We start from the raw sequence: 26166 nt of genomic DNA on the forward strand, positions 1-26166 counted from the left end.
TAGGTTAAAGGTTGGACTCAATGATCTCAAAGGTCTTTTCCAACCAAAGCGATTCTATGATTCTATGATTCTATGTCTACAGATTTTAAAATCAGGTGCCTACATCTTCTGCAAATCCACCTCTTAATCCTTAAACAGGTATGTCTTACAAGAAGACCTGTTTAACTTTAATCTCACTTCATAGTAGTTCTTTTAGGATTCTGAGAAAAAAATAACTAAGAAAAATGTATTTAGGAAAAATAAATAGGGAGATTAAATTATGTTTTACTGTTCCTGGAAACCTCCCATATATTACAACCAAAGTATCTGTAATTACAGCTTTGATAATTTCAATTTGCAGAGCTGAAAAATTGACAAAAACTGAAGATTATCTGAATTCATCAGCGTAGTGAAAGAAAATCTAAACCAATAATCCTCTCCCTACAACCAGAGAAGAGCAGTCTCACATATTTTATCCTTGATATTAAAATGCCTTCTTGCTAAATTATTACAGTTTTCTAACAATAAACGTACTTTAGAAAAGCAGAGTTTTATCAGAAAGTGTCAAAACTGAGTATTTTAGGCTACATACAAACTATTTGCAAAATCCACCCAAACAACAATGACCAAAGACAATCCTACTTAGTTCCATTTATTAAACATTAACTTATGTCTTATTCAGATGAATTCAGGTAAATCTTCTGACAGCATCATTCTTTTTTGTTTTTCTTTCTCTTAGATAACTAAAACATTATTTGAACTCCTTTTGTTTGGGCACGTCAACAGAATATTTGGGATTCCCACAAAACCGTTCCCAAAGTTCCTGAACTTTAACATGATCAGAGGACTTTCCTCTGCCATTAATTTTGAAACAGAACAAGTAATGAATGAAATCTTGGCCTCAGTGAAGTCACATTCACATTGACACAAATAAGTTCAAAATGTCATTCATATTATGCAACAGCAGAGTCTACTTACTCATTTAGAATCAGATCTGGTGCAAAATATAACATCTGACCACTGACATGTTTGTATGATCTCCATCCCATTGCAAAAACCATTAGACTCATCCAGGAATACTGGATGAGGGTTATCTGATCATCGATATGTAAATTCCGAAATCCTGGAAATGAAATTAAGAGTTAAAATACTTTATAATTCTCATTTAGACAACAGTTGAGTAGGTGTTCTGAGATTACAACTTTGAGCTATAAACAGAGAATGCCTGGAAAGACAAGTGCTTTTGGGGATGTAGCTCTCAGAAGTTTGTGAAGTTTGTATAATAACTGGCTATCTCACTTTTGATAGTTAACCTCCTGTCTTTTTGTTCTGATCCAGTATTTTGAAATGGTCAAGCCAAAATTAACTTTAGCAGTCAGAAGTCACTGTTTCAGGAAATAGGAATGCATCTCATTTTGCTTTGATAAAAATACGTGTTTGTAACCAACTGTAACCAACTTATTTAATACAGATGGTTTGGACTTTAGTGTTCTTAACAAGAGATACAGTTGTAATACAATAAACATCCACATATGAGTATCTCTCTTGCATTTAAGTAAAGAGTATTCAGTTGTGTGTTTGCCTTTGATAACTTTTGCTCTTTGATAACTTTAAAGGTTGCTATGAAGTATCTGAACCAATCTAACAGCTTCCTGCCACTGAAAGCAGTGGTCCTGTTCTTCATTACCTGGTCCTGTTACCTCCTTCAAGCAAGCATTCATGCTGCCCCTCAGTGAACTGGTTCAGCTCATGAAGGCATCAGAAAACTACAGAGGGCAAAAAAAAAGGTTTGTTTTCTTCTCACTTAATAAGATGAATCAGTTCAACCAAGAGGTCTGACAAGCGCAAGCTGCAATGGGGAAAAGCAGTGATAAGGACTACCCTTTGCTGCAGCAGCGAAGCGTCAAACTGAGCTCACATGAAACTGTATTTCCAGGCTTTCTGGTCAATGTATTAATTTGTACATATCCCAGGATCAGGCCCCTATGACCATACAGAGCATGTACATACCTAACACGAATTTTTTTGGAATCTAGTCTTGGATCTTCATAAATTCATTTACTTCTCATTGCCAGGCTATTTGTGAGCTGCTTATTCCGAACTGGAACTATTTATTACAAATTTGCTCTGTTGCTTTCAAAAATCATTTCAGTAAGAATAAGAATAAAGAATATGCAGAAATATTAACATTTTTTCATACCAAAAGAATGAATAATAGAGCAGGAGGGGTTAGGGTGGTGAGGCTGTTGTAACAATCACATACGGGGACTCCCTGGGCTTCTGTTGTTTTTTAGAGTGAGTCTAAAGATTTAGATGCATTCCTTTAAGAGTGCCTTCCTATTAAAGTGTATTTGATTGGTGCATATATTACCTAATGAAGTGGAAGGTTAGTAATTTTAGAATTTGTTAAGAACTAATTAAAAGGCAGACAACAATATTCTCTTTTGACTGCTTGTCCTATGACATATTTGCTTAACTAGAATTCACTACATCGAAGAAGTGCCTTTACCTGGTAGCAACTTAGACCACTTGACGACACAAAGAAGTTGCCTCTCACAAAGATTATTTAGACTGGTCAGCAAGGAACTTGGTGTTTCAGGTTTTGTATTGTCATAACCAGCATAGACAACTTCTGGCTCGATGCCTCGTAGAACACTTATCATAGGGGGAACAAACTGTATTTCTTGATTTGGAGAAAAGGACAGCCTTTGGGTTAGAGATTGGCTTTCATCTTGAAGGGTTGCTGGCTGCTGGAGCGCAACATCTAATGTTCTCACAACCTTAATTTTGTTAAACTTTTTAATTTTTCGACCTGAAAAAGAAAATTGTTGACCTGTTAAAAAGAATTAACCAGAAACATATTTTCCTGTAGTGCTGGGTTACACTTTTAATCTATATAAGGAAACTAGAACTCTCTTCTGAATAAGTTTTCTATTTTTGACTATTTATCTAATTGAGAAATAATAATGGAAAATTCTTAAGAGTTTCTCCCTCCATATTCTCCCCCCTTCACTAAGAGATGAATGGCACCCACCCATTAAAATTATTGCCATGAATGCTAGGTTACAGTAACCTCATAAAGTGTTTTCTGGTTCAGTTCCCACTGTTCTATCATATGCCGACAGCTGAGCCAGCTGGCTCTACAATCCAGTTTCTATTCAATGTTAATTAAGGTTACTGTTTCTTTTTTCTCCCTAATATTCTGAAACTAAAATGCTAGTAATTAATTACTACACACAGAAACTCCTTTCCTCCAGTTCCATAAAGGCATTTCAGTCTCATGGCTAAATTCTGTTTTGATGATCTGTACTGTGATATTTTCCTCCTGTTTACCAGAAATAAAATAGAATTCAGGGAATGAGTGAAAAGCCAACAAATACTGTAAAACCACACGTCAACACTTACTTACGAAACTCTTCCCTTTCTAGAGAATAATTTCCCTCTCTCAGTATTTGCAATTCTCATTTCCATAGTGCAGTGGTTTGAATAACACTAACTAAAAAAAGAAAAAGGCTGAACTGCCTTCCCAAAATAAGCACAGATACTTAGGAACATGCCTATTCCATTTTCTTCATGTGCTCCTTTATCATAGGAGATACAGCAAATTTTATGAAAATCCAGTGTCTCCATTTTGGAAGACCTTGCCTGTACACTTTAGAGAATTACACTGACCTTTCCAAAACATTAATTAGTACATGGGTAGTACAACTTCAAGCAAGATTGATACAGCAAACATGGAAGGATTTCTTATGCTATTTCTAAATATTTTATACAGAACAAATTATATTACTTAAATTAATCATTCTTGATGTACACTGCCATAACTGGAGGCAGAATCAATCCTCTTGTTTGTGAACCAGACAGAATTGAGCAGATGAACACAATCTAAAAAGCCAAAATCTGGTTTTAAAAAAAAAAAATTTTGTGTTATGCCATCATTAATATGCATGTGTATGCATTTCACATGCAAAAAAGTTGTACATGAAACTGCAAAGCTTCAATTTAAATTAAAGAAGTATTTAAAATCCAAAGGGAGTATACTAAACAAAATTTCAAGAAACACACTTTATTGATAGTATAAATATGAGTGATGAGCTCTTCAGTGACAGTCATCATCCAATGAAGTCAGGGGTCATACTCCCGCTAACTTAACTGTGAGTTTAATTAGCTCAGTATCAAGTTCCCCAACAATCTTATGCTCATTTTATCACCTGTGGTAAGAATACAAATATTTCTGATTAGTGACTCCTTAGTAAAGAATGAAACACAAACTTAAATCTTATGTTACAGCTGAACCAAAAAAACCCCCAGAAGAATAGACAATATATTATGACAAGAGACTGAGGGCCAATTTCTATCATAACAAAGTTATACATAGTCCTAAACATGCTGGGAATTTCCCACTAACTATTGTTTAGGCATGAAGGAAAACAGAGGGGACAATGTATTTGATAGTTCATAAATAATGATTTCAGGTATTTTCTGAAATAATGGCTTCAGATACTTTTACAGTTCAGAGAACAAGTAAAGAAAGAAACCAAACAGAGTGCTTATCACACGGAAATGTTAGTAGTTAATAAGTACCCATGTTTCCAAGTGATTAAATGTATCAGAATTAATGTCACACTGGCTTGCAGAATTGCTTATGTGTTTATTTCTAATTACGTTGCTTAACAGCCACCAGTAAAGCAACTCCACTTGTTGCCTATCTACTTGAGAGGTGGCTACTAATAACTCACAGTAAATTTTCCCATCTACCACAAGGAGACCCTGTCAAATTAATGCAAACTCTTAATGACATATGGAAAACAACAGAAATGTGACAATAGCTTAGTTTTTCTGTTTTCAATAGCTTAGTTTTCAATTGCTGCTTACAAAAATATCCTGATAATGTCCTGCTCTAAGATAAACAAATGTCTCCATTATGATACTAATACTAATCCACTCTGGCAACCAGTCATCTTAATATTAAAACCTGCCTGTGCATATTTAGACAGCAGACCTTTACTTTGTAACATTTTCATTAACTTGTTTTAACCCCTCACTCAGTGCTCACAGTTCCATTACCCTCAATTACTATAAATAGCATGTGTATAGTGTTTGTCTACTACCTGTACCTAGAAAACATAAAATTTAAAAAATAAAATCTACTCAACCTCATCATCAAATATATTATGATTTTCTCCTTAATACACAATTCTCTATTTTAATATTCTTTTAACTAGGTATACAGCACCATACTGCCAGTCAAACATTACTGATAGTGGACATTTCATATTAAAATGGCTGGGTTTCTAGTAAAAGTTTAACATCTCACTATCCTTCTCCATACCTTGTAGTCAGATGAAAAATGTCAATGATTTATTATTCTTGTCAGAACACTCTGGCTCTGACTTTAAGGTCACTATGCTCTTAAGTTTTGTGTAGGAGAGCAAGCTGTGTACACCTTAAGAGGGTGTATACAAAATAAAGGAACAAAGCAGCAAAGCAGAAGTAATACACCTTGATTTTAATAAACCCTTTGCTGCTACCTCAGAAAATATTACCTGGAAAATTAATTCAGATTCGTGTCCATCTAATCATCGCAATGTGGACTGAAAGCTGATTGAAACAATGAAGAAAGCATCAATTTAGCAATACAGCTGAACAAGGAGTTGTGATAGTCAGTCTGGGAAAATGAGATTCACTGAGAGAAAATAAAAAAGCTGGGTATTTGTTTATTCCATGACCTGACACAGCTACCTGCTATCCTACTAGGTAGAAGACTAGACAGGGGATAGATTAACGTGTCCAGTTATGAGACGATAAAACTCAAAGACAATTAACACTCCCCCAGAGAATGATAATTTAGGAATTATGATATATAGAGAATCACAGAATCATAGAATGCTTTGGGTTGGAAGGCACCTTTAGAGGTCATCTAACCCAGCCCCCCTGCAGTGAGCAGGGACACCGTTAGCTAGATCAAGTTAGTATGTTTTCATTGATACTTTCTGTGTATATATTAAGAAAGAAAAAAACAGTCCATATATATGAAATCAGTTCCTAAAGCTATTGCTATCCTATAATTTACTTAACACTGACTACAATTTATTTTAAAACAATTCAGGTTCATTTAATTGCTTTGAAATTAGGATCAGAAAATGGAACGGTTGTCAATGTAATATCGTATTACTCTGTCTATATATGGTTGCCACCCTGTAGCATTCAGTGGAAGGTAAGTTTAATTTAATTACTGTAATAAGAATATTTCAAATCTTATAGTAAACATCCTGTAAAAGCTTAGTCTTTCTCACCTTGATTAAGCAATATTGGACGTCTGCATTTAGTAACTGAAGGCTAGCATTAAGAAACTAAGTAGCAGGAGTAAAAGAACAAAAGTGCATCTATGTAAATTCTGAACATCAGAAACCAGAAAGTGCACAAAAAATCTTCAGGAAAAGATTTAAAGTTCTGACAATTCTGATTTGTTAAAAATATTCAAGGATCTATCCAAGTATGTAACTTTTCCCACAAACTGTAAATTTGCTTACAGACACTTAAGTCCTGGGGAAAATTATCTAAGCTCAGAAGTATCCCATACATGAATCATACCACGTTATCAGCACAGCAAGTCATGGGTAGGAAATACTGCTCACATGATACAACAAAGGAAGTAAAGGGGTGGACTGTTTGGTGGATAGGGTCGCATCCAGAGGGTAGTGGTCAATGGCTCAATGTCTGGATGGAGACCGGTGACGAGTGGTGTCCCTCAGGAGTCCATACTGGGACTGGTGCTGTTTAATGTTTTCATCAACGACTTAGACAGCGAGATCAAGTGCACCCTCAGCAAGTTTGCGGATGACACCAAGCTGAGTGGTGCGGTTGACACACCAGAAGGATGGGATGTCATCCAGAGAGACCTGGACAGGCTAGAGAGGTGGGCCTGTCTGAACCTCATGAGGTTCAACAAGGCCAAGTGCAAGGCCCTGCACCTGGGTCGGGGTAACCCCCAGTATCAGTACAGGCTGGGGGAAGAAAGGATCGAGAGCAGCCCTGCTGAGAGGGACTTGGGGGTGCTGGTGGACGAAAAGCTGGACATGAGCCGGCAATGTGCACTGGCAGCCCAGAAGGCCAACCGTACTCTGGGCTGCATCGGGAAAAGCGTGACCAGTGTCGAGGGAGGGGATTCTGCCCCTCTACTCTGCTCTGGTGAGACCTCACCTAGAGTACTGCGTCCAGCTCTGGAGCTCTCAGCACAGGAAGGACATGGAACTGTTGGAGTGGGTCCAGAGGAGGGCCACAAAAATGCTGCGAGGGCTGGAGCCCCTCTGCTCTGAGGCCAGGCTGGGAGAGGTGGGGGTGTTCAGCCTGGAAGAAAGAAGGCTGCGGGGAGACCTGATTACGGCCTTTCAGTACTTAAAGGGGGCCTATAGGAAAGATGGGGAAAATCTTAGTAGGGCCAGCTGTGACAGGACAAGGGGTAATGGTTTTAAACTAAAACAGGGTAGGTTTAGACTGGATATAAGGAAGAAATTCTTTACAATGAGGGCGGTGAAACACTGGAACAGGTTGCCCAGAGAGGTGGTGGAGGCCCCATCCCTGGAAGCATTCAAGGCCAGGTTGGACGGGGCTCTGAGCAACCTGATCTAGTTAGCGGTGTCCCTGCTCACTGCAGGGGGGTTGGACTAGATGACCTCTAGGGGTCCCTTCCAACCTAAAGCATTCTATGATTCTATGATAAGAAATGGCAGAAGAGCAAAATTAAGAACGATGACAGTAGCAGTAGAAAGAGCGTTATGGTTAAACAGTCCATCTTGCCTTTTTGTTGTTTTGAATTTTAAATCCTCATTTACAAATACTATAACCTCACTCTAGTTTTTGTCCTTTTTTTTGCCTACTTTTGTCTTTTCTTCCTCTTTCAGTATTAAGTGCTCAATTTCAATCTGCATAGAATAATTAGCTTCCTAATCCCCCCCGAACTGTTGCCATCACTAGGAGCACCTGAAATACCACACTCAACCTGATGCAGCTAAGAGAAAACTAGAGATGCCACAGTCCTGGCTTCATTTGAGATTTCCTTTTTTCCTTTGCCTCAATGTTTCTTACTATTATTATTTGCTGCCAGATGACTTCTTTCCAGAAGATGGGGTAGGTGGGGATATCAGGGCAGAGATCTGTTAAGATCCCACGCCCCTCTGAAGAACTAGAGGAACTAGACTGGAACAGTTTCCTCAAAAAATGGAAGACAGCTTTGATTAGGTCTGTATAGAAAAGGGTGAAACAACAAACTGGCTAGACAGAACAACCTAGCTCTAATTACAAAGAAACTACTCACACTTGCATAGTACTAGCTGAGAAAAAAGGTGATCCAAAAAGAAAGAGACATTTTTTACTCACTTCATACATGATAGTAAAGAACTACGAGTCAGAGTACCTTTGTCCTCAGGTTTTGGTTTCAATTTCGAGGATATAACATCCTCATATGAGGACACACTAATGAGGACATACTGTCTCATAAACATTGCTAGCAAAAGCGTCCAACTTTTTCCATTTTAGGTACCTACACCCAAGCAAAATGTACATATTAAAAAGCACTAGGAAAACTAGCATCTATAAATGTATGCAAACGTAGAACAAAGCCAAGCCTTCTGGCTACTTTTTCTATGTAGAATTACTATGCAGAACAATGCTGAAGCAAAAGAACTAGGTGATGCTAGTGAGTCATCACACACTTGTCCTTGTGATGTCAAAATACTTGGGGGTTAGTTATTGGTGTTATCCAGGCGATCATACATGAAAATTCAGGCTAGGTCATTATCAAACTCTTGGATGTGCAAAACTCACAGCCGGGAATGCATTGTTACCTGTATTAATTTACACCAGTTAGAATCATAGAATGGCTTGGGTTGGAAGGGACCTATAAAGATCATCTAGTCCACCCCCCCTGCCATGGGCAGAGACATCTTCCATAGGCCAAGCTGCTCAAACCTTACAACCTTACAAGTCGTCCCAAACTTTACAAGACAGACCAAAATGTATCTGCCATCTCCTCCTTTCCTGAGTCTCCATTCTTACCACACATTTTCCACAGTCCACTCTGGACCCCTGCCTCCTTGGCTTTCTCCCCTTCCAAACCTGGGGGACTCCTCTGTCACCTGGGCAAACAATCCTTAAGGTTCAGGGTGAAAAGTCTGCCTTTGTAGTAATACTGTTTCTCTAATGCACTCCCAACCCAGCTCTAAAACATCTTTCTCTCTGAGAAGGATCCAGAGGACATGTTCTCTTCCTTTCAACCCTCTTCCCCCAGTCCAGTGCCACCAACACGCTTGTCAGCTGCATTTTTTTTTTTTTACTGAGAGGCAGCACTTGCTGACCAAGGTGCAGGAAGGAGGGAGAGACAGTAACACAAACTAGATTGATGGTTCTCATTATCCCCAGTGCTGGTGTGGTGTAGTGGTGAGAGGGATGCAGTTTGGAGAAGACCACTCAAAGGAGAGGCAGCGCTGAAGGTCTAGGGAGGTTCAGGGGAACGAGACAGAACACAGTCCATACCACAGCATCGCCTCTCCCTGCTCTCAGCTTCTGGCTGTTCCCTGGAGCTGCAGCACTGTCGCTTATGGAAGATGAAATATCTAGAGCCAGCAACAGCTCCTCACTGGTTGGGAACTACTGATTTATATCACCGATAAAAGTATAAAATGTAAGAATGACACAATGGACATGTGTGCAGAATACTCCAACTCTATACAATATTACAGGAGCCGAAAACATACTGCAATCAAAATGTCAGTCTGAAAACTACATACACGTTTTAACTTACGAATGAACACAGATTAGCAAGAGTGAAATTGTGCACAGTATATAATGCCATGTTGTCCTTCAGGGATAAAAAGCTATATATAAAACGCAGAGAAAGAAAAAGAGAAGTTTGAGGCTCTAAAATAAATTAGAAAGAAATCAGGATTTTGTCCTTCCTTTTTAATTCCCTTTGAGAGCATATTCTTTCTATCATATTTATATTGCCATTTTCTCATAGTCTTAGCCATGCGTTTTCAAGCTAAAACTTTAGATCCAAAACTTTATATAGCTAAACTTCTCATGCAAAAATATGAAAAAACCCCAAACAAACCAGGAAAAGTATGCATCATTCCTACATGTCAGCACAGCAAAACTGGCCATGTGACTACCTGATCCTACACTATTTTCTCCCTGCAGGTTTTCAAAGGCATGGTGCTCAATTTTGATTAATGTTACAAAAAAAAATCGAATCTGTTACAGCAAGAACTAATACAAAGATGGGGATTCCCAGCATTTAATATGCAAAGTCTGTAGTGTTGGTGCAACCACTGCCTGGCCCTCCTCAGTGGAACAGAAGGATATAATTTTGCTGACATGTACTCAAAGCAAAGATGGAGAGAACAACAGAAAAGAGAAGGGGATAGTACTGATTCCTGATTTTAGTGTCAATCTCAATTTGCTTCTTTATTTTTTACCTAAATCAAATTTTCTGATCCAAAATTATTAATAAATACCCACCGAAGACACAATTCCTGCCCTTGCAAGAAAATGAGTATAAGGGTACACAGTAGAAGAGAGACATTCCTATAGAAAGGTATTTTTGTTTCAGGATTTCCAGACTTATTAAAGAAAAATTATAAGGAATTTTAAAACATCACGCAGTTCTTCCAAAAATAACATTTTAATGTGGTTCTTTCCTTTACAGTATCAAAGTAACGTTTAAACTCTACAGATTGAAGGCAATGTTCTTGACTGCCCATTTTTCTGAATCTGATTTGAAAAACAGCTCACCTCCCAGGACCATACCAGCTTGACAGCACTTCCTCAAGCGACACGCTGGACAGTTTTTCCTACGAATTTTATCGACTATGCAGTCATTTCTTCCAGCACATAGATAGTTGTGCTGCCCTGCAGGCAAGAGAAAAACAGGATTAATAGTACATTTTCTAACATGACAAAATTATTTCTGTGTATAAATGTTCCAAATGTAATAGAAGATTCAAAAAAAGTATACCTGAACAATTAAAGGACATTTTATGCTATCTTTCCAACAATCATGTTACTATTTAAATATAATGATTTATTTGGCCTGTTTAAAAGTGCGTCTGACTACCTATGAAATTCTAAAATAATTAGCAGACAGTATGAACTGCTTTAATTATTGTACTATCAATATTTCTTAAGTAAACTAAGCATGAGGACAGACCAATTTGTTTCTTTCAAATATGTTTTTCTTTTACGTTATTGTTCCTGATTTTAAAGAGCTTAAATAAATTTTGCTCATATTGATGTGGAGTTTCCAATAGAAAACTGAATGTAGAAGTTGGGGCAGTGCAGAGAAGCCTTTTAAGCAGAGTAAATTATCTCTGATGGAGAAGCAGTTTTGTACTAGACCTACTGAAATACCAGCTGAACAGAAGCAACCAACAGAGCCAAAAAGGACAAACAGAAGAAGGCTGTAACTTTCTGGTTAAGGTTAGCTCTTAGTTTATTGTTTAATTCTGAAGGACTCATTTAGGAAGAGCCTGTCGTAACTGTATTAAAATGGAATCTTTTTAATGAAATTAGTTTCCAGCAGAGCAAAAAGTTAAATTCAGCTGATATCCTGACACTCTTCTGAGCACAAACTTCAATGATACTTCCAAATTTCACTTGAAGAGAATGAAAAAAGTATGCTTTTATGCTGTAGTGTAATATTCATAATTTGTGATTGATTTTAATTTTAAATAAGTACGCAAAGCCAAGTAAGTACATAAGTAAGAAGAAATCAAAGCTAATTTTCACATATCCTTTCATATATCTCAGGTTTACCCTGTAAGGTTTAACTTTAAAAGCCTGATTGTTTGTGCACATCATCCTCTATTTATTTCTGCATTTTCAGATTCTTACCAGTACCTAGCATGAAAGCATGAAAACCAAAACCAAAAGTATTTATTCTGAAAGGAACAAAATGGATCCAAAAAAGTACGGATGAACTACAGAAGTACCAGCATCATGGATATTTCCTTCATGGAATATTCTGGATGTGGACTTCCAAATACGACAGACATCAATACCAAACCTTTTAATTTTTCACTAATTTCTAGATCAGTATAACTCTGAGTTATCCATCTGATGTCACCAGCAGCAAACAAATCTGATGATTATTCTGCTCAGATGCTGTTATTCAGCTATCATTGTAACCCTGTTCTGTCCTTTCTCTGCACATGGTAAAATGAGTAACTGTTCACCAGTTACTTTTCTCCACAGAAGAAAGACAAACTGAAAACAAATCCTCAGATGAAAATGAAGGAGAAAGAAGAACATACTATTCCAGCAAAAGAGCAGAGCTAGTGCTAAACTATGTGAAACAATGTATTTGTTGCTGTGCTTTTTTTTCGATAATTAATTTACTTCTTACCCATACTTTCAAGAGCAACTTGTTTGGTTTTAGTGAAAGAAAACTGATTGCCTGAAATTCATTTTTATAACAGTTTCTTTTTTTTTTTTTTTTTGGAAAACAACAGGTAGATCAGTGGCCTCATGCATTGCCTGGCATTTAAAAAGTATTTAGTAATGCAGTAAATTAGAAGAAATTCTCATTTACTTTCTCCCATTAATTCTAATCCTGGATTCCTTCTTACACAAAACATTATCAAAAGTAACCAAATGAATAAAAAATCTGTCTTGCTTTTGGCAGCGGATCAGGAAGTAAAATACTTATTTTGAACGCGTCTTCCTTGGGTTTATTTGCAGTTTTTCCTCATCTTGCTTTGCCTTTATTAGCTCCAAAAGCATTCGATCTTTTGATAAGCAACAACAGTTTTAAAACACTCTTAGTTTAACTAAAATCTATAAAGCATCAGATGATCTCTGCACTGTGGCATTATGAAGCTTTAATATATGGTTAATTTACAAAGGAATGCTTAAGCATAGGTTAAGTTTTGTTTGTGGGTGTCTTGGTTTTGGGGGTTTTCTTTGGTGCCCTGAGAGGTATCTCTTCTGGATCTCTTTTCTAGGGAATCTTTTGAGTCTACACAACATTGTCTGAGTCCATATAACCCATGTCCATTGCAAGACCAAAAAATGGACTATGTATTTCCAGTATGGCATTAAATGCTCACAAGCAGCTCACAATGCTATAGGCATTCAAGTTGCACTTTTCCCCCGGTAAAGATACAGAAAAATGCTGATCTACCAAAGCCAATGCCGCATCGTGAAATATTACTCTTCAAGCACTCAGAGAACACTGTTTCTACATTCTGGAATGATGTCAGTATTTAGAATTCACTCTTGATATCAGTATGTGATTTGAGTACTCAACACTCAAGTGCATGCTCTAACTGCTAACGGAGACTAAGGGGCTTGGGTGGAAGCAGTAATGGCAACACCGTTCCTGCTAAAACAGGAAATTATCTGGAAAAACAGAAGTTAATAGTTTGATTTATACTGACACATTTAAATAGCCTATATTATTTGTATAATGGTGTTTAAAAGTTATGCATCTAAGATTAACCATTACAAATCAAGGGTGCAAAACATTGTAAAATTTAAAATCTAGAGTTACACGTTTAAGTTTAGCTGCAGCTCTTAAAAACCTCTTCATAACTGAGGGGTTATCAGTAGACCCAACTTCCACTTCAACTGAAAAAGCATGAATTACTTCATCATTACGTAACAACTCACAACCTGCTTATTGTAAGCCCAAGACTGAATACATTTTTTCACATTTGCAAAACAGATTGTATATTAATCACAATTATGAAAACTACTCTTCAATGTTCAGATGTTCTAGAGTTTAAGATTAGACATGATTAAATAATCTCTCTGTCCAGTGTATACCATGGAAGAAATGAAGTCTGTTATTGGAATTTAGGCACAGTAAGAATTTGCTTTCATCTTCAAAAATTGAGCATTATTTCATTCCTATTTATTTCAAAAATTGTATTTAAAAATGTAATAATGACCAATGACTTAATCTTTTATTATGTCTTCACCTAGTCTGTTTCTTCCCCAAAGCCTCCATGATACTAGCATAAAAAAAAGAAGCAAGAAAAAGCCCAAACCCTGCCAACCTAACCCTCCCATGAGATTATGATGATAAAATCTCAGGCACTTCTTGATTCTTACAATCAACCACTTCCTTGTTTTCAAGACTATAAAAAAGCCACAGTCATATCCTGAGCCTCAATCACACCTTCATGTGAGTTTTCCACTCTACTTGCCTCTATTCAGTCTCTCCCTAACACTTCCCATCTGAAAGTATAGTCTGTTCATTCCGATTCAGCTGCAACTTATTTGGAAAACACGTAAGGTTCAATTATATAGTATTTTTCATAGTCTCACCTGTCTGGGATTTTTTTATTGTCTCAGTCATCTGAATTGATCTCATAACTATAGGTAAATCTGAGTCAATGTTCTCATCTGAAAACATTTCTACCATTATGCAGACCCAGGTTCTGAGAAACTGCTAATTGCTTGACATTAACATGTCAGTGGCAGCACCCATCTGAAGGACAGATTATTTAAGAAATGGAGAACATGCCAAATACTTGGTTAATTTCAAAACTATAGGACAATATTTAGTTTGATGAAGCTGTTTGGAGTGTTTTCACTGGATGCTAAAAAATTTATTTGAAAATACTTTTGCTGTACCTCAGTCTTTAGGATCTTCTGTATTTTTTCAATACGTGAGCACTGTAGTTATATTAAATGCATGTACTAATGAAGTATCCAAAGACCCTTGTCAAGATAAAATTCCTGTTCAATTAGTAGCTTGTCATTCAGTATCTTTTATATGACTACTGTCCTTATAACCAGGAAAAAAACCCAGAAAAAAAGAACAGTAGTCTAATCACTAGATCACAGGTCAGAAAATAAGATTGATATTTGTGTTTCTTACAAAAATATGAATCTGGCAACTTTCTGGCAACTGCCACCTTCTCAGAAGTCTTCAGCCGATATTAAGTTTCCTACGTATGTTTACTTTTTACATCTTTTTGAAAGTGCACATTGTACCTTGCTCCCAACATATCAACTTATCAGCTTCTGACCTAGATTTGATTGAGATTATGGAGAAAATAGGGAGACATTTTCATCTGTTACTCATGTTTCAGGTTCTTGTAGGGTAGCATTTTTCCTAACCTCCATCAAAGTCCATCAGTGTTAGCAAAGGTGGATGCAAACAGGCAAATACAATTTTAAGTACTGTAATGACTATTGCTATACTAGCAGGTTTATATCAGAAAGTCATCAACATGCCAGTGGTACACACACACAAATTACAGTCACAAGTTTTGCTATGAGTAAAGCTGCACAGATTGTACTCGAGCACTGAGATATTTTAATCCAAATACTGCTGGAAGTAGCACACACAGTGTCTTTATAAAAACTGCACTATTAACTTAGCTCACTGACATGCTGTAAGTCACTTAAAATCACTCGAGTAAACCAACAAGTTGTGGAGATTTTGCAGATGTGCAAAATACGGAAAACATAAGGCTTTATCTGCACCAGGGGTATCAAATGCAAGCAACCAGTTATTTGTGTAAGTGCATCTGTGGTGAACTGCTGCCATCCTGCACAAATGCAAAGCACTTGTTTGCAAACTCAGTTCCTCTTGTCTGCAAGCAAAGTACTTTTTCAAATCTTTTTTTCTCTCTCCCATATGTGATTCTGCCTCCCTCTGTATCACTCTTAATTGGCAACGCTTTCTTACAATGTTATCCTAACCCCATCACTGGAGGACTGTTCTTTGCAAAACATACCATAGTGTTTTATTTAGTCCAGTTTTAGATTTCTGTCTAAAAACTGCAGATACCTATTTCATCTCTTTGTGAATTATTTTATTGCCAAATGTCTCCTCCCAAGGTCGATTTTTTGCTTCCTGAGAGCTAGCCTCCAAGTTTTGATCAATAATTTACTACCAATATGCTTTACCTCTTACAATATTTTTCAAAAGTACCAATTAAATCAATAGGTATTTAAAAAACCAAAGGAATTATTCTTTTTAACGTAACTAAATTTGGAACTCCTTGTCAGGGGTTTTTGTAGAAGCATGTAATAAACATGGTTTCAAAATAAACAAAATGGAAAATAGGTTCACCTGTATACCTGTACTAAACATAATGGTGCAGATGTAGCTTTTGTGTAAAACTTTGACTTCTGGAAGCTAAGACAATATACTACAGTAAGGATCAATCTGTACTTGCTCTGACAGTCAGGTTTGCTCTAACTAGGCAAACAGTCTAGCCTAGTTCATCAGAAATGGGAAACACATCTAACTTGACCTTTGCTCTGATCTGTATCAACCACTCTTCTACTTACACTGTTGCAATGTGGAAAACAGCAAACACTGAATGTGCCTCTCACTATGTGGGTTTATGAGCTTTGGTCTTGGAGAACTAGGAATCTATACTGCACAGTTTATAATACTGAAAATACACCCATCATGTCCCTGTATGCCATTATGAGCCACTACAATCTCCAAGATTCCACACACCTCAAATAATGTTTTTTCATTATTTGATACCAATTTCTTTTCTGTGCTAACAGTTTCTCTAAAAATAAGGAAGTAGCTGAAGTGAGACTTAAGACTAACCACTTAAAAAAACCCACATCCCCCACCGACCTTACCATGCCTGTCTTTTTATTAAAAGTCCAGTAGTTAGTGGGGGACTCATTTTCAATTTCCTTCTTTGCCTATTGAAATAAAATTCTCATTTCCCAACTTTTAAGTAGGTGTCCTGACTACTACTCTGCAGTCTATATTGGTATAAAGACCTGCTACTGATGTGATTCTGCTTCACAGCAAAGAATTTAGGATTCAATGGACCAAAAAGGGTAGAGTGGATTAGCAGAGTAACTTCTGAATATGTTCCATCCTGGAATCTTCTTCTAGCTGAAATAATGTGGAATTCCTTTCTTCATAATAATATAGTTCAAAGAGAAAACAGTGAAGAATGATTGCATCTTAAGTCATCCAAGAGCCTGGTGGTCAGGGCTGCAAGGAGAGGAAGGTGTGTCTGACTCCCTTCAGGGGGGAGATGACAAACTCAGTTTTCATACCCTGGGTGCTATGAGAGCACCAGTACAGAGAGGTACCCAGCTCTCACACCCAGGTCTTACCTTGTCTACATACTCAGTGATGGGGTTTGTGATTATAACAGGTACTAGTAACTTCATCATAGTGAAGCTGGTCTTTAATTCCTTCACCTTAATTACATGTGATGAAAAAAGGGTTGACTAAAAATGTTTCATTCAAAAAGAATGTAAAACCATAAAATGTTCACTCCTAAGACAAATCTAGTGTTTTTCTATAGTGTATTTTGCTTTGGTGAACAGATTCACAAGTTATTTTTGACGTAATTCTACTTACAACAAACATTTGATATTCTTCCACTCCGTTGTCTGCTGGCTTTAAGCATGTAATCTTACAGTCCTCTGTCAAGTTTTTTTGTTAAGTGGACCAAACAAAATTGGTTTCTCTAGAAGGGAAGCAGCATTTTCAAACCACCATGTATCTTGCACTGCTTTCCTTCTCTTCAATGAGCCACTTCCAATCTTTGCAACATCCTTGACTGACTCTTTTCCTTCTCTTGTATCCTGATCTCAAAATCTTCCTGCCTTTTGCTGTGAATCCTGCAACACCATTGTCTTTTTCCTTCCAAAATCACTTCTCCAGACAGCAACCTGAGCACACTGTTTTTATGATATCTACAAAACAGAACAATTAAATGTAGCTATCCTATTTTCATTCATTTCTGGACAGAGCTAAAAGTTACAATCCTGTCTTTTGATCTTTTTAGTATCTCTGTCTGTTCCATCATTTCCAACAAGAGAAAAAAAAAACAAAACCAGAAAAACAAAAAGAAGCAAAATTTCACAGAAACTATCATCAACTGCAAAGTCAGGATTACTATTTCATAGTGATTTTCAGTTGGTTTGCTTAGATTGTTTACCACTGCAACATCTTGAAAGGCATGAAGTCTTTGAATCTAAATACAGGAACTGACAACAGAAAGAATTTTCCACAGCTAATACCTTTCAAAAGTAGATGCTGGCCTCTACAAGTCAGTATTTCCAGTTATTCTTATGGCACTGTGTCACAATTGCTCCTTGATCAGCATTTTTAAGTAATTAACAACATCAGTGATACAAATATGTAAAATGATGGAACTGACAGCTTTTTTGTCAGTAAGGGGTCTATTTCTTATAAATATAGAACACAGAATTTGAACACAAAACCTACTTTAAAAGCACTCCAACACTATTAAAGCATCATTTTTTCTTCTTCTTATCCCTGAGTGACCAATATAAGAAGCATTATATTTGTAGTTCAGTCATCCCATCATTCTGATTTTAGTGAAAGTATTACAGCACATTGCCATCATAAGTTTTTTCATATATATTTTCCTCTCATCCTTTGACTTGTTCTACAACTGAACCAGTGGGACAGGGTCACTCACTCACTCAAAGAGTAATAAAGGTAGAAAGAACAAAAACATTAGTAGCAGAAAAAGGCAATTGCAAAAAACCCAGATATCGCTGCTTGTGGATCGAAACACCCAATGGGCAACAAACTGCTAAAAAGCCATAAAGAGGGGATTCATTTCACTAGCTAGATTCTGAAGTGTGGACATCCAGACAAACAAGTAGCATACATTCCCTGCTTGGCCATGAGGAAAAAAAGGCACTTAAGGATGCAATTTATCTTACGTAGTTGTCTAAATTTTGGTTCTTTAGTAGCCTACAGCACATTTAAGGTAATTAGCCAAAATATGGATGTCCACATTGGAAATGCCTACAGCTTGGTGCAACAAATCCCATATAAAATATTGTCTTTGAGGATAAGGGAAGATGGTATCATAACAACTGGAGAAGAATAGGGTAATATTCTGGATGTCAATGCTTGCGTGGAACTATTTCTACATTTTAACTACAAAAGATTCCAGATTGTTGAAATGTGCTCAAATGTTAACAGATATTAAGCAGCAGCCACTTGTGAATATGCAGAAGTTGCAACTAGGTATAATCAGGAAACCTCTGAAGTGCAGCCATATATCACTACACATAATGGCAGGTTGTAACATACAAATGACGGTTTGTTAAGTCTTTCCATTCAGTAGTTTCTAAAGAACCACCTCTTCCTAGTACACCATCAGTTCTGTGGAACAGATACACAGCTTAAGGAGACAGACACCATCAAACCTACATCTGTTTTTAGCAGATAACAGTTTGACTATAAATACTTACATTTTATATACTTATGGTATATAAGTATTTTGATACTTAAAATAAGTATTATTTATATATTATTTTATATTAATTACTTTTATATATAATACTTTTTTTATATAACACTTAAAAATAAGTAATATTAAATAATTACATACTTATTATATTTGTTTTATATACTACAGAAATGTGTTAGCTACCTTGGTGATATGGGCGGGATTCATATCACCAAATGCAGACAGTGTACATCCTCACCTGACTCTCCTTTATAATCAGTGCTGAGAAATAATTACTGTTAGAGTACTGTTATGTTCATCCCAAGTAGATATCTAAAATAAGTCAGTGAATTACTTCTCAGAAGCTCCTGTTTCTCTCCATTCACTGTAAAGTGAACTTAAGAGGAGCAGCTCAGGTTACTCACATGGTGCACATCTGAAGTTAGAACAGAGGAGTATCCAGCAGCGCTGAGCTGTCAGTGGCTGCTGCTCTTTAAAGCCTGCAGTTCAACACTACCTGAAATAGCTTCTATTCTGCCTGAGATGTTTAATATAATATTCGATACTCTTTCTAAAATAACATACAGTTAAGTGAGAAATTTTAGTACTTCACATTTCTGCAGCTGATTATGTCCTAAGCCATGTCTATCAGGAAACCAGCAATAAGTCGCAACGGGAGCAGTAGGAAGCCCAGCACAACAGCCAACGTACCAGCACGAATGCAGTCTTAGCTCACTCAGTTGTTGTGCCTCATATGAATCAATTCATCAAGTTAATGTTTGTCAAATGGCTGAACAACAATAAAAAAAAGTCAGAAGTATGATGAAAATATACAGTATGTCCTGCTACAGATTTTCTCCTTTCCCTTTTCATGACGTAAATTCTTTGTTCTCACAAAAGTGACATTTCCTACTCTAATTTTAGGACCATCAATGAAGTAAATTTGTACATTTGAATTTGGAAATACACTTAGCTTACTGGTCGTTAACACATTTTGGTCATGTGCAAAATAAAAGAGCTTTAATAATACTAAATGTTATATTAAGTGAAAAGCATTTTCATCTCTCAACTTGCCATATGTATGCTTTGTATGTTTGTACATTTTCTACTTGATGAAACTTTCATCACTGTCAGGTTTACAGTACATGCTGTACCAAATTCTGATCCCAAGATCCAGCCTGGAAAGTTGGATTCAAAATTGGAAATCCCTGCAGAGTTAGAACAAGGAACTTTTTACATCTGCTCCATCACTTCCACAGCCGAAAAGGTCTCTATAGTATTGCATTGCACTCTGTTTTCAAAGAGTATTTTCTATTAGTGGTTGGCATTTTTTAAAATACTTGGCATGCTGTGCCATTTTACATTCTTCAACTATGGAAAAGCACAACTGTTTAGTCCAGCAATTTTCCTTATGCATAGTATTTCACTACTTACATAATGAATCACCCTGTCATCACAAAACTGCCTACAGATAACACAAGTCAGATAAACTTTATCAGAAAGTTTGGCTGAAGTCATGGCCAGCCTTCTTACTGTGTAGACGTAGCTAATGTTTAATTCCTCCACTTTCCTCCACGAGTACCTCTCCATACACAGACAGTGAAAACTCTCGTGGAAACCCAACTTTCTGTCAGGTCGAGTTTGCCAAATTCAGGACTCAGAGAGAAGGACAGTTGACACTTTGTCAGTTAAGTGTTAGCTACTGCATACGGTTGAGCTTGTTCTCTGATGCTATTATCTGTACAGCGCTGTTACTCTGAGCTTGAAGCACGTATTAAAACTAGACACATCTGCTGTATCATCATTAGATCAATTTTGTAACAGGGTCCCAGGTATTTAAACAAAGCAAAAGTTAGTTTCTGACCCATCTGCTGTAATACCGTGCATTTATGTTGGCCTCAAACTCTTCAGGTTCGGGCAGCTACTTTTCATTAGATGTCAGTAACATAAAATACAAAGGAAGTTAAATGCTTCATATAAATATAGAACAAAAATTTGATTGGGGACTTTATGTAAGAAACAGCACTTGAAATTGTTTTCAGGATTTAGGTAATTTTAAGTTTTCATTAGTAAAACTACTGCAAAGGAGGTGCAAGAAGGTGCAAAAAGGCAAGAATGCAGGCCACCGAGAAACCACATCTTAGCAACAGTGTAACTCCACAACCCCAAAACTCCACACACTGGGCTCCTGTTCAGGACAGAAATTTTACCATGGTGTTACACAAGCATTTGGATCATGGTTGCCCTGCATGGTTTTACATCAAAGTGTCCTTAGAAGACATCATTAAAGACCATTTGACAATTTAATGCTAAAAAAGTAAGAGTTCATTTCTTAATCTTCATTCTCCTAAGCCCCATTATAGATATTATGCCTAATTTTTGTTACCATGAACTAGACATATTGGTAGCAAGTAAAAAATGCCTGATCATCAACAGCAAATTACTTTGCAAATATAGTAAATCTGCATATAGGAAAGCATTTTAAATATGATTTCCAAATGTTTTTTGGTAACTCCAAACTGCCTGTCACTGTCAGCTCACTGAGAGGAACAGCACTACCCCATCAGCATACTGAATCCAATTTTGTCCTTTCCAATTTCTTAACTGAATATAAATAACAATATTTTTTTTTATTTTCATTATACCCTAAGGAGATCTTTAAAGCATTTTTAAAAAGCCTTGTAATTTGTTTGTACATTAAGTGAATCATTAGACTAGTAAATCAGTTCTTTGTAAGTGATGAACGGAAAACGTACAACCTCTAAATACAAATGAATGTTTCTAAAAAAAAAAAAAATCAGTATTTTTGTCCCTCAGCTACATTTTCTCCTCCCCACTTCCAGCACTAACTTTTTTTGTATCTGCTATACTAGACTTCCCCCAAAAAAGTACTTGCACTTTTGGTTAACCTACTTCAGGATTCTGCTTACAGTAAAATACACTTACTATATTAACACCATCCTTTTCTTTACATATATAGGCACATATGGGGAGCCAAGATCCCAAAAGACAGAAAACAACTACCAAATAATACATATTTAAGAAATTATTGCCAACAAACATTTTAAAATAATTTAATTCTAAATCTACACTTTCATCTTTGTGGTCCTCATACAGGTCTGACCCCCCATTAAGCTCTGTGCATATCTGCTAGGTATATTCAAATACATAATTAAATCATACTTAGTATAGAAACATTTCTAGGTTCGCCTATAGAGTTTTAGATGATTGTTCAATTCAGTTCAGTCTAAGCATTTTAAATAAGCTCTGGTTTTATTTCAAAAAGAGTAGAAATCAAAAATGGAGTTTTCTGGATAACGTAAGAGCCCATTTTATCCCAAAAGAAGCATTTAAATATTAGACTGTTTTCCACACAATAGAGGAGAGTAAAATAAGTGGTGCATAATAGGACAATTTCTGTGAAAAAAATTACATAGGCTATTAGATTTGAAACAGCCAACATAGCTGATATTACAGAAATAATTAAAATAAAAAATAGACATTTTCCAACAAATTTAATACCACTGTATTACGTATCTTGTTATCTACACACTTGAAAACCTCAGAACATATGAAAAAGATCTTGAAATATAAAAAATTCAAGAAGTAGCAAAAGCCATCTATTTCCAATCATGTTTTAATTTCTCATAGTGATCAATACTTTATGGAAAATATATGAAAAGTAGAGTTTTGACAGTGAATTCGCACTCACAAAGTTTAACATCTTATGTGCACGAATTACTATTAAAAAAACCCCCAGATGTCTGTAGTAGCACTAAAAATTTAAGAAGGTAAATAATGCATTCCCACTCAAAGAAATGATGGGCAAGGGGACATTTTACATAAGGAAAAAAAGTCTCAAATTTATACAACTGCCACTGAGAATTTTTACACACTACTTTCTAGTGCATTTAGAATAAAAATATTCTGGTTTTTCTTACAGGAGTAACTTGTCACCTTTATTTCTGATAAGAAATAAACAAAAAAGTACTTTGTCTAAAAGAAATCAAGTACCTATCCAAAAAAATGGAAATACTTCAATGCTAGTAATTGTATTATGCTTCCATTAAAGAAAGAAGTCCAGCTCTTTAAGGAACTCTGTGTGGACTTGCACTTTCTACACAAAAACAGGTAACTGTTTGTTTGTTCATCTTCCTCATGCCCACAACTGCCCATGCCTGTCATTCTTCCCCATAAGACTCAATAACCTGTATGTTTTATTATCGTAGCCAGGTAGTCTGAGGTAGTTGTCCATTCTTTGAATATTCCTACAAAAAAACCCAAACACACTTCCTCACCATACTCTCAGTCTTTGGAATAATTTAAAAATGGAAAGTACGAAGTAGCTATGTAAAACATAAGCATTTTGTTTGTCTAATTGTGTTGACGTCTTCTTTCTCTGTATGTCTATATTCTTAATCTGGTAAGATTCTGCAAATACAGACTTTGATTAAATAATCAATGAAAACAACCTTAAGATATTCCTACTACCAATTTATATGCCTTCTTAACATTTATCATTAAACTATTTATGCTGATCAGTAGTAAGATGGTTTTGAGCAGGTTCACCTACTGCACAAACACAACTGGATACTAGTCAGGAAAGAGATGAAATTCAAAAGTGGTGGCATCACATTAAAAAAAATTAAAATATTACTGTATAGGTGTGAAGTGATTAATAAAACTGATTTTAAAATATGGTGCTCATAAGTTACACTACACTCATTCTTAAGACTTCAACTCTCTGTCTGATTTACCAAAATAACCAAAGCAAAAAATGTGAAGCCAAGAGAGCAGTTAACACAGTCAATGAAACTCAAATGTATTGCAAGTGATTTAAGAGACAAGTGTCCTCCCTGCAACGTAGCACATATGTTTCTAATGGCTTGCTCATGAATGCCATTAAATGTATTAGAGAGAATGAGGCACTAGCTCAAAAGTTCATCTAGCCCACCTAGCCTAGTGTTATCACTTTGCAAGTACCTAGTATGTTAAAGAACAAGAGCATATGCGTGAAGTAGAGAACAACAGCACACTGAAACAAAAAATCTAACTACATAATTTTGGTAAGCTTTTAATTTTTCAGTATTTCCCTTTTTATCTGACGAGCAAAAAACTCTATAAAAGTTGAATAAACTATGCATCACAAGAAAATACATGATGCAATTTTTTTATTTTAAGGAATCGTATGCATTGTAACAATCATTTTTTAAGTATATGGAGCAGAAATTCGACTACCCTGGTTCTGACAGGATCAGATAAAAATCAGAAAAGGAGACAAAACATAAAATGTAGAGGATTTGTTTCACCTCTTCATCAGTTGAACTATATAAAGAAATCTGCTCTTGTATTCATATTTAAAATCTCAGTGGGTATTTATGGGCAAGGCATATAATATAATCCAAAACCAAAAAAGAAATATAGGCATTGCTACTGATTTATTAGACCTGCAGCTTGACTTACTTTAATGGCTATTTGGACCAAAAGTCAAATCCATTTATAATTATTATCATTATGACTTGAAATAGTTCAGTGAAACTTGAAATACTTCCATAAATCTCAGGAAGCCAAATTCTGCATCTTGCAAGCAAGAAAAATTCCACAACTTTGAAAACAAAATGAAGCCAAAATAAATTATCTGCCTATCATTAGTTCATATCCACAAAATCTCCCTTGGAATAGCATTTACGCTTTCTAAAACATGTTGTGTAACACACAAGATTTTTATGAAACTCTACCTACTCAGAAAGCCTACCTGATAAACCGTAAATAATAAATAGCGAATAATGAACAAGTAACACTAGCAAAATTAATTTGAAGAAAGACTTGTTAGTACTCACTGTAATATTTAAACAGGGTTGCCAAAATAAAAAACACTACTACAGTGATAACATTTTTAAAGATCAGCCAGAAATAAAAGGTATGTCCTCAGCAGTGCCTGAAGAGATGTATTTCAGATAATGAGGAACAATGGCATCGTATAGTACCTTCCATTGCCCTTTTAAAGAAGACTTTACAACTTCCACAGGTAAGTACTCCATAGTGGCAACCAGAAGCCTCATCACCGCAGATGAGACAAATCTTCTGGGGTAGCGATTCAAAACCGTATTGCGAGCTTTGGCTGGTTTCTGCATCTGGCCTTCAAAAGAAAGAAGAATTAAGAGAAATTAAATTCCCACTTTTACAACAATTACCCACTTACCTGTATTGATCGGGTTTATGATAAAAACTTTCTTTTTAAATCTGTAATCAAGCTACAGAAGGGTCTGTCCCCACTAGGGTAAACATCTGCCTAGTCATGAAACAGAAAAGTAGTGGGCAACAAGCACAGTATTTTAATCCATTTTAGCTAAAAAAGGTACAATCTAGGAACTCTTTGTTCATCTTCCTCAGACCAACAACTCTTGCGAGTAAAGTCACGCTGACTGATACTCTTTTCTCCTGTGCATAGAATGGCACAGAGAGAGAATCAAATACAAGACAACTGAATTTCAAAAGTGCCTTTCACATGGGAAATAATTAAGTTTCATCTCAGCTAGAAAAATCTCTAATATTTGTCCCTTTGCATTCAGCTGCAGCACTCTCATCAGTAACTATGATGAGCACGTTGAGGAGAGTGGAAAGTACTTCCGAATTTCCCTCCAAGAAAAGAAAGATGAAACTACTTAACCATTATGTTTACAAAAATCAAGGATTTCTGTTGAAACCGTAGCGTTGCATATACGGCTTTTGGCATACGTTTCTAGGTAATGCACAACATCTTGGCATCATAGTGAGCCGTTTCATTCTGACAAATCAATGCACAAGTGTGCCAGGGTTGGTTTTCTGTGTGTGTGAAATTAAGTGGGGTGTTTTTCCCAGTCGCGGACGATATGTCTGGAGAACATTTCGGCATTTACGGGTATGGCCCGGCTGCCAGCGAGGGCAGCCTGGGGAGCACTCTGCCCCCCCTCGCTGGAGCCGGCCGCTTGCTCCG

General features: G+C 36.4%; 1 protein-coding gene across 1 annotated transcript in view; it reads right to left on the minus strand.

The window, feature by feature from the left end:
* The window catches only part of PGR (progesterone receptor), a 53585-nt gene that overhangs the window by 9851 nt on the left and 17568 nt on the right, over positions 1-26166 (minus strand). The window contains exons 2-5 of the mRNA XM_009649469.2: positions 25178-25329; positions 10771-10887; positions 2489-2791; positions 958-1102 (exon numbers count right to left, since the gene is read on the minus strand). Coding sequence (XP_009647764.1) covers positions 958-1102; positions 2489-2791; positions 10771-10887; positions 25178-25329 — 717 coding nt within the window. The remainder of the gene's footprint in view (positions 1-957; positions 1103-2488; positions 2792-10770; positions 10888-25177; positions 25330-26166) is intronic.

The sequence above is a fragment of the Egretta garzetta genome, unplaced genomic scaffold (assembly GCF_000687185.1).
Source record: "Egretta garzetta isolate BGI_Z169 unplaced genomic scaffold, ASM68718v1 scaffold492, whole genome shotgun sequence".
Lineage (NCBI taxonomy): Eukaryota > Metazoa > Chordata > Aves > Pelecaniformes > Ardeidae > Egretta > Egretta garzetta.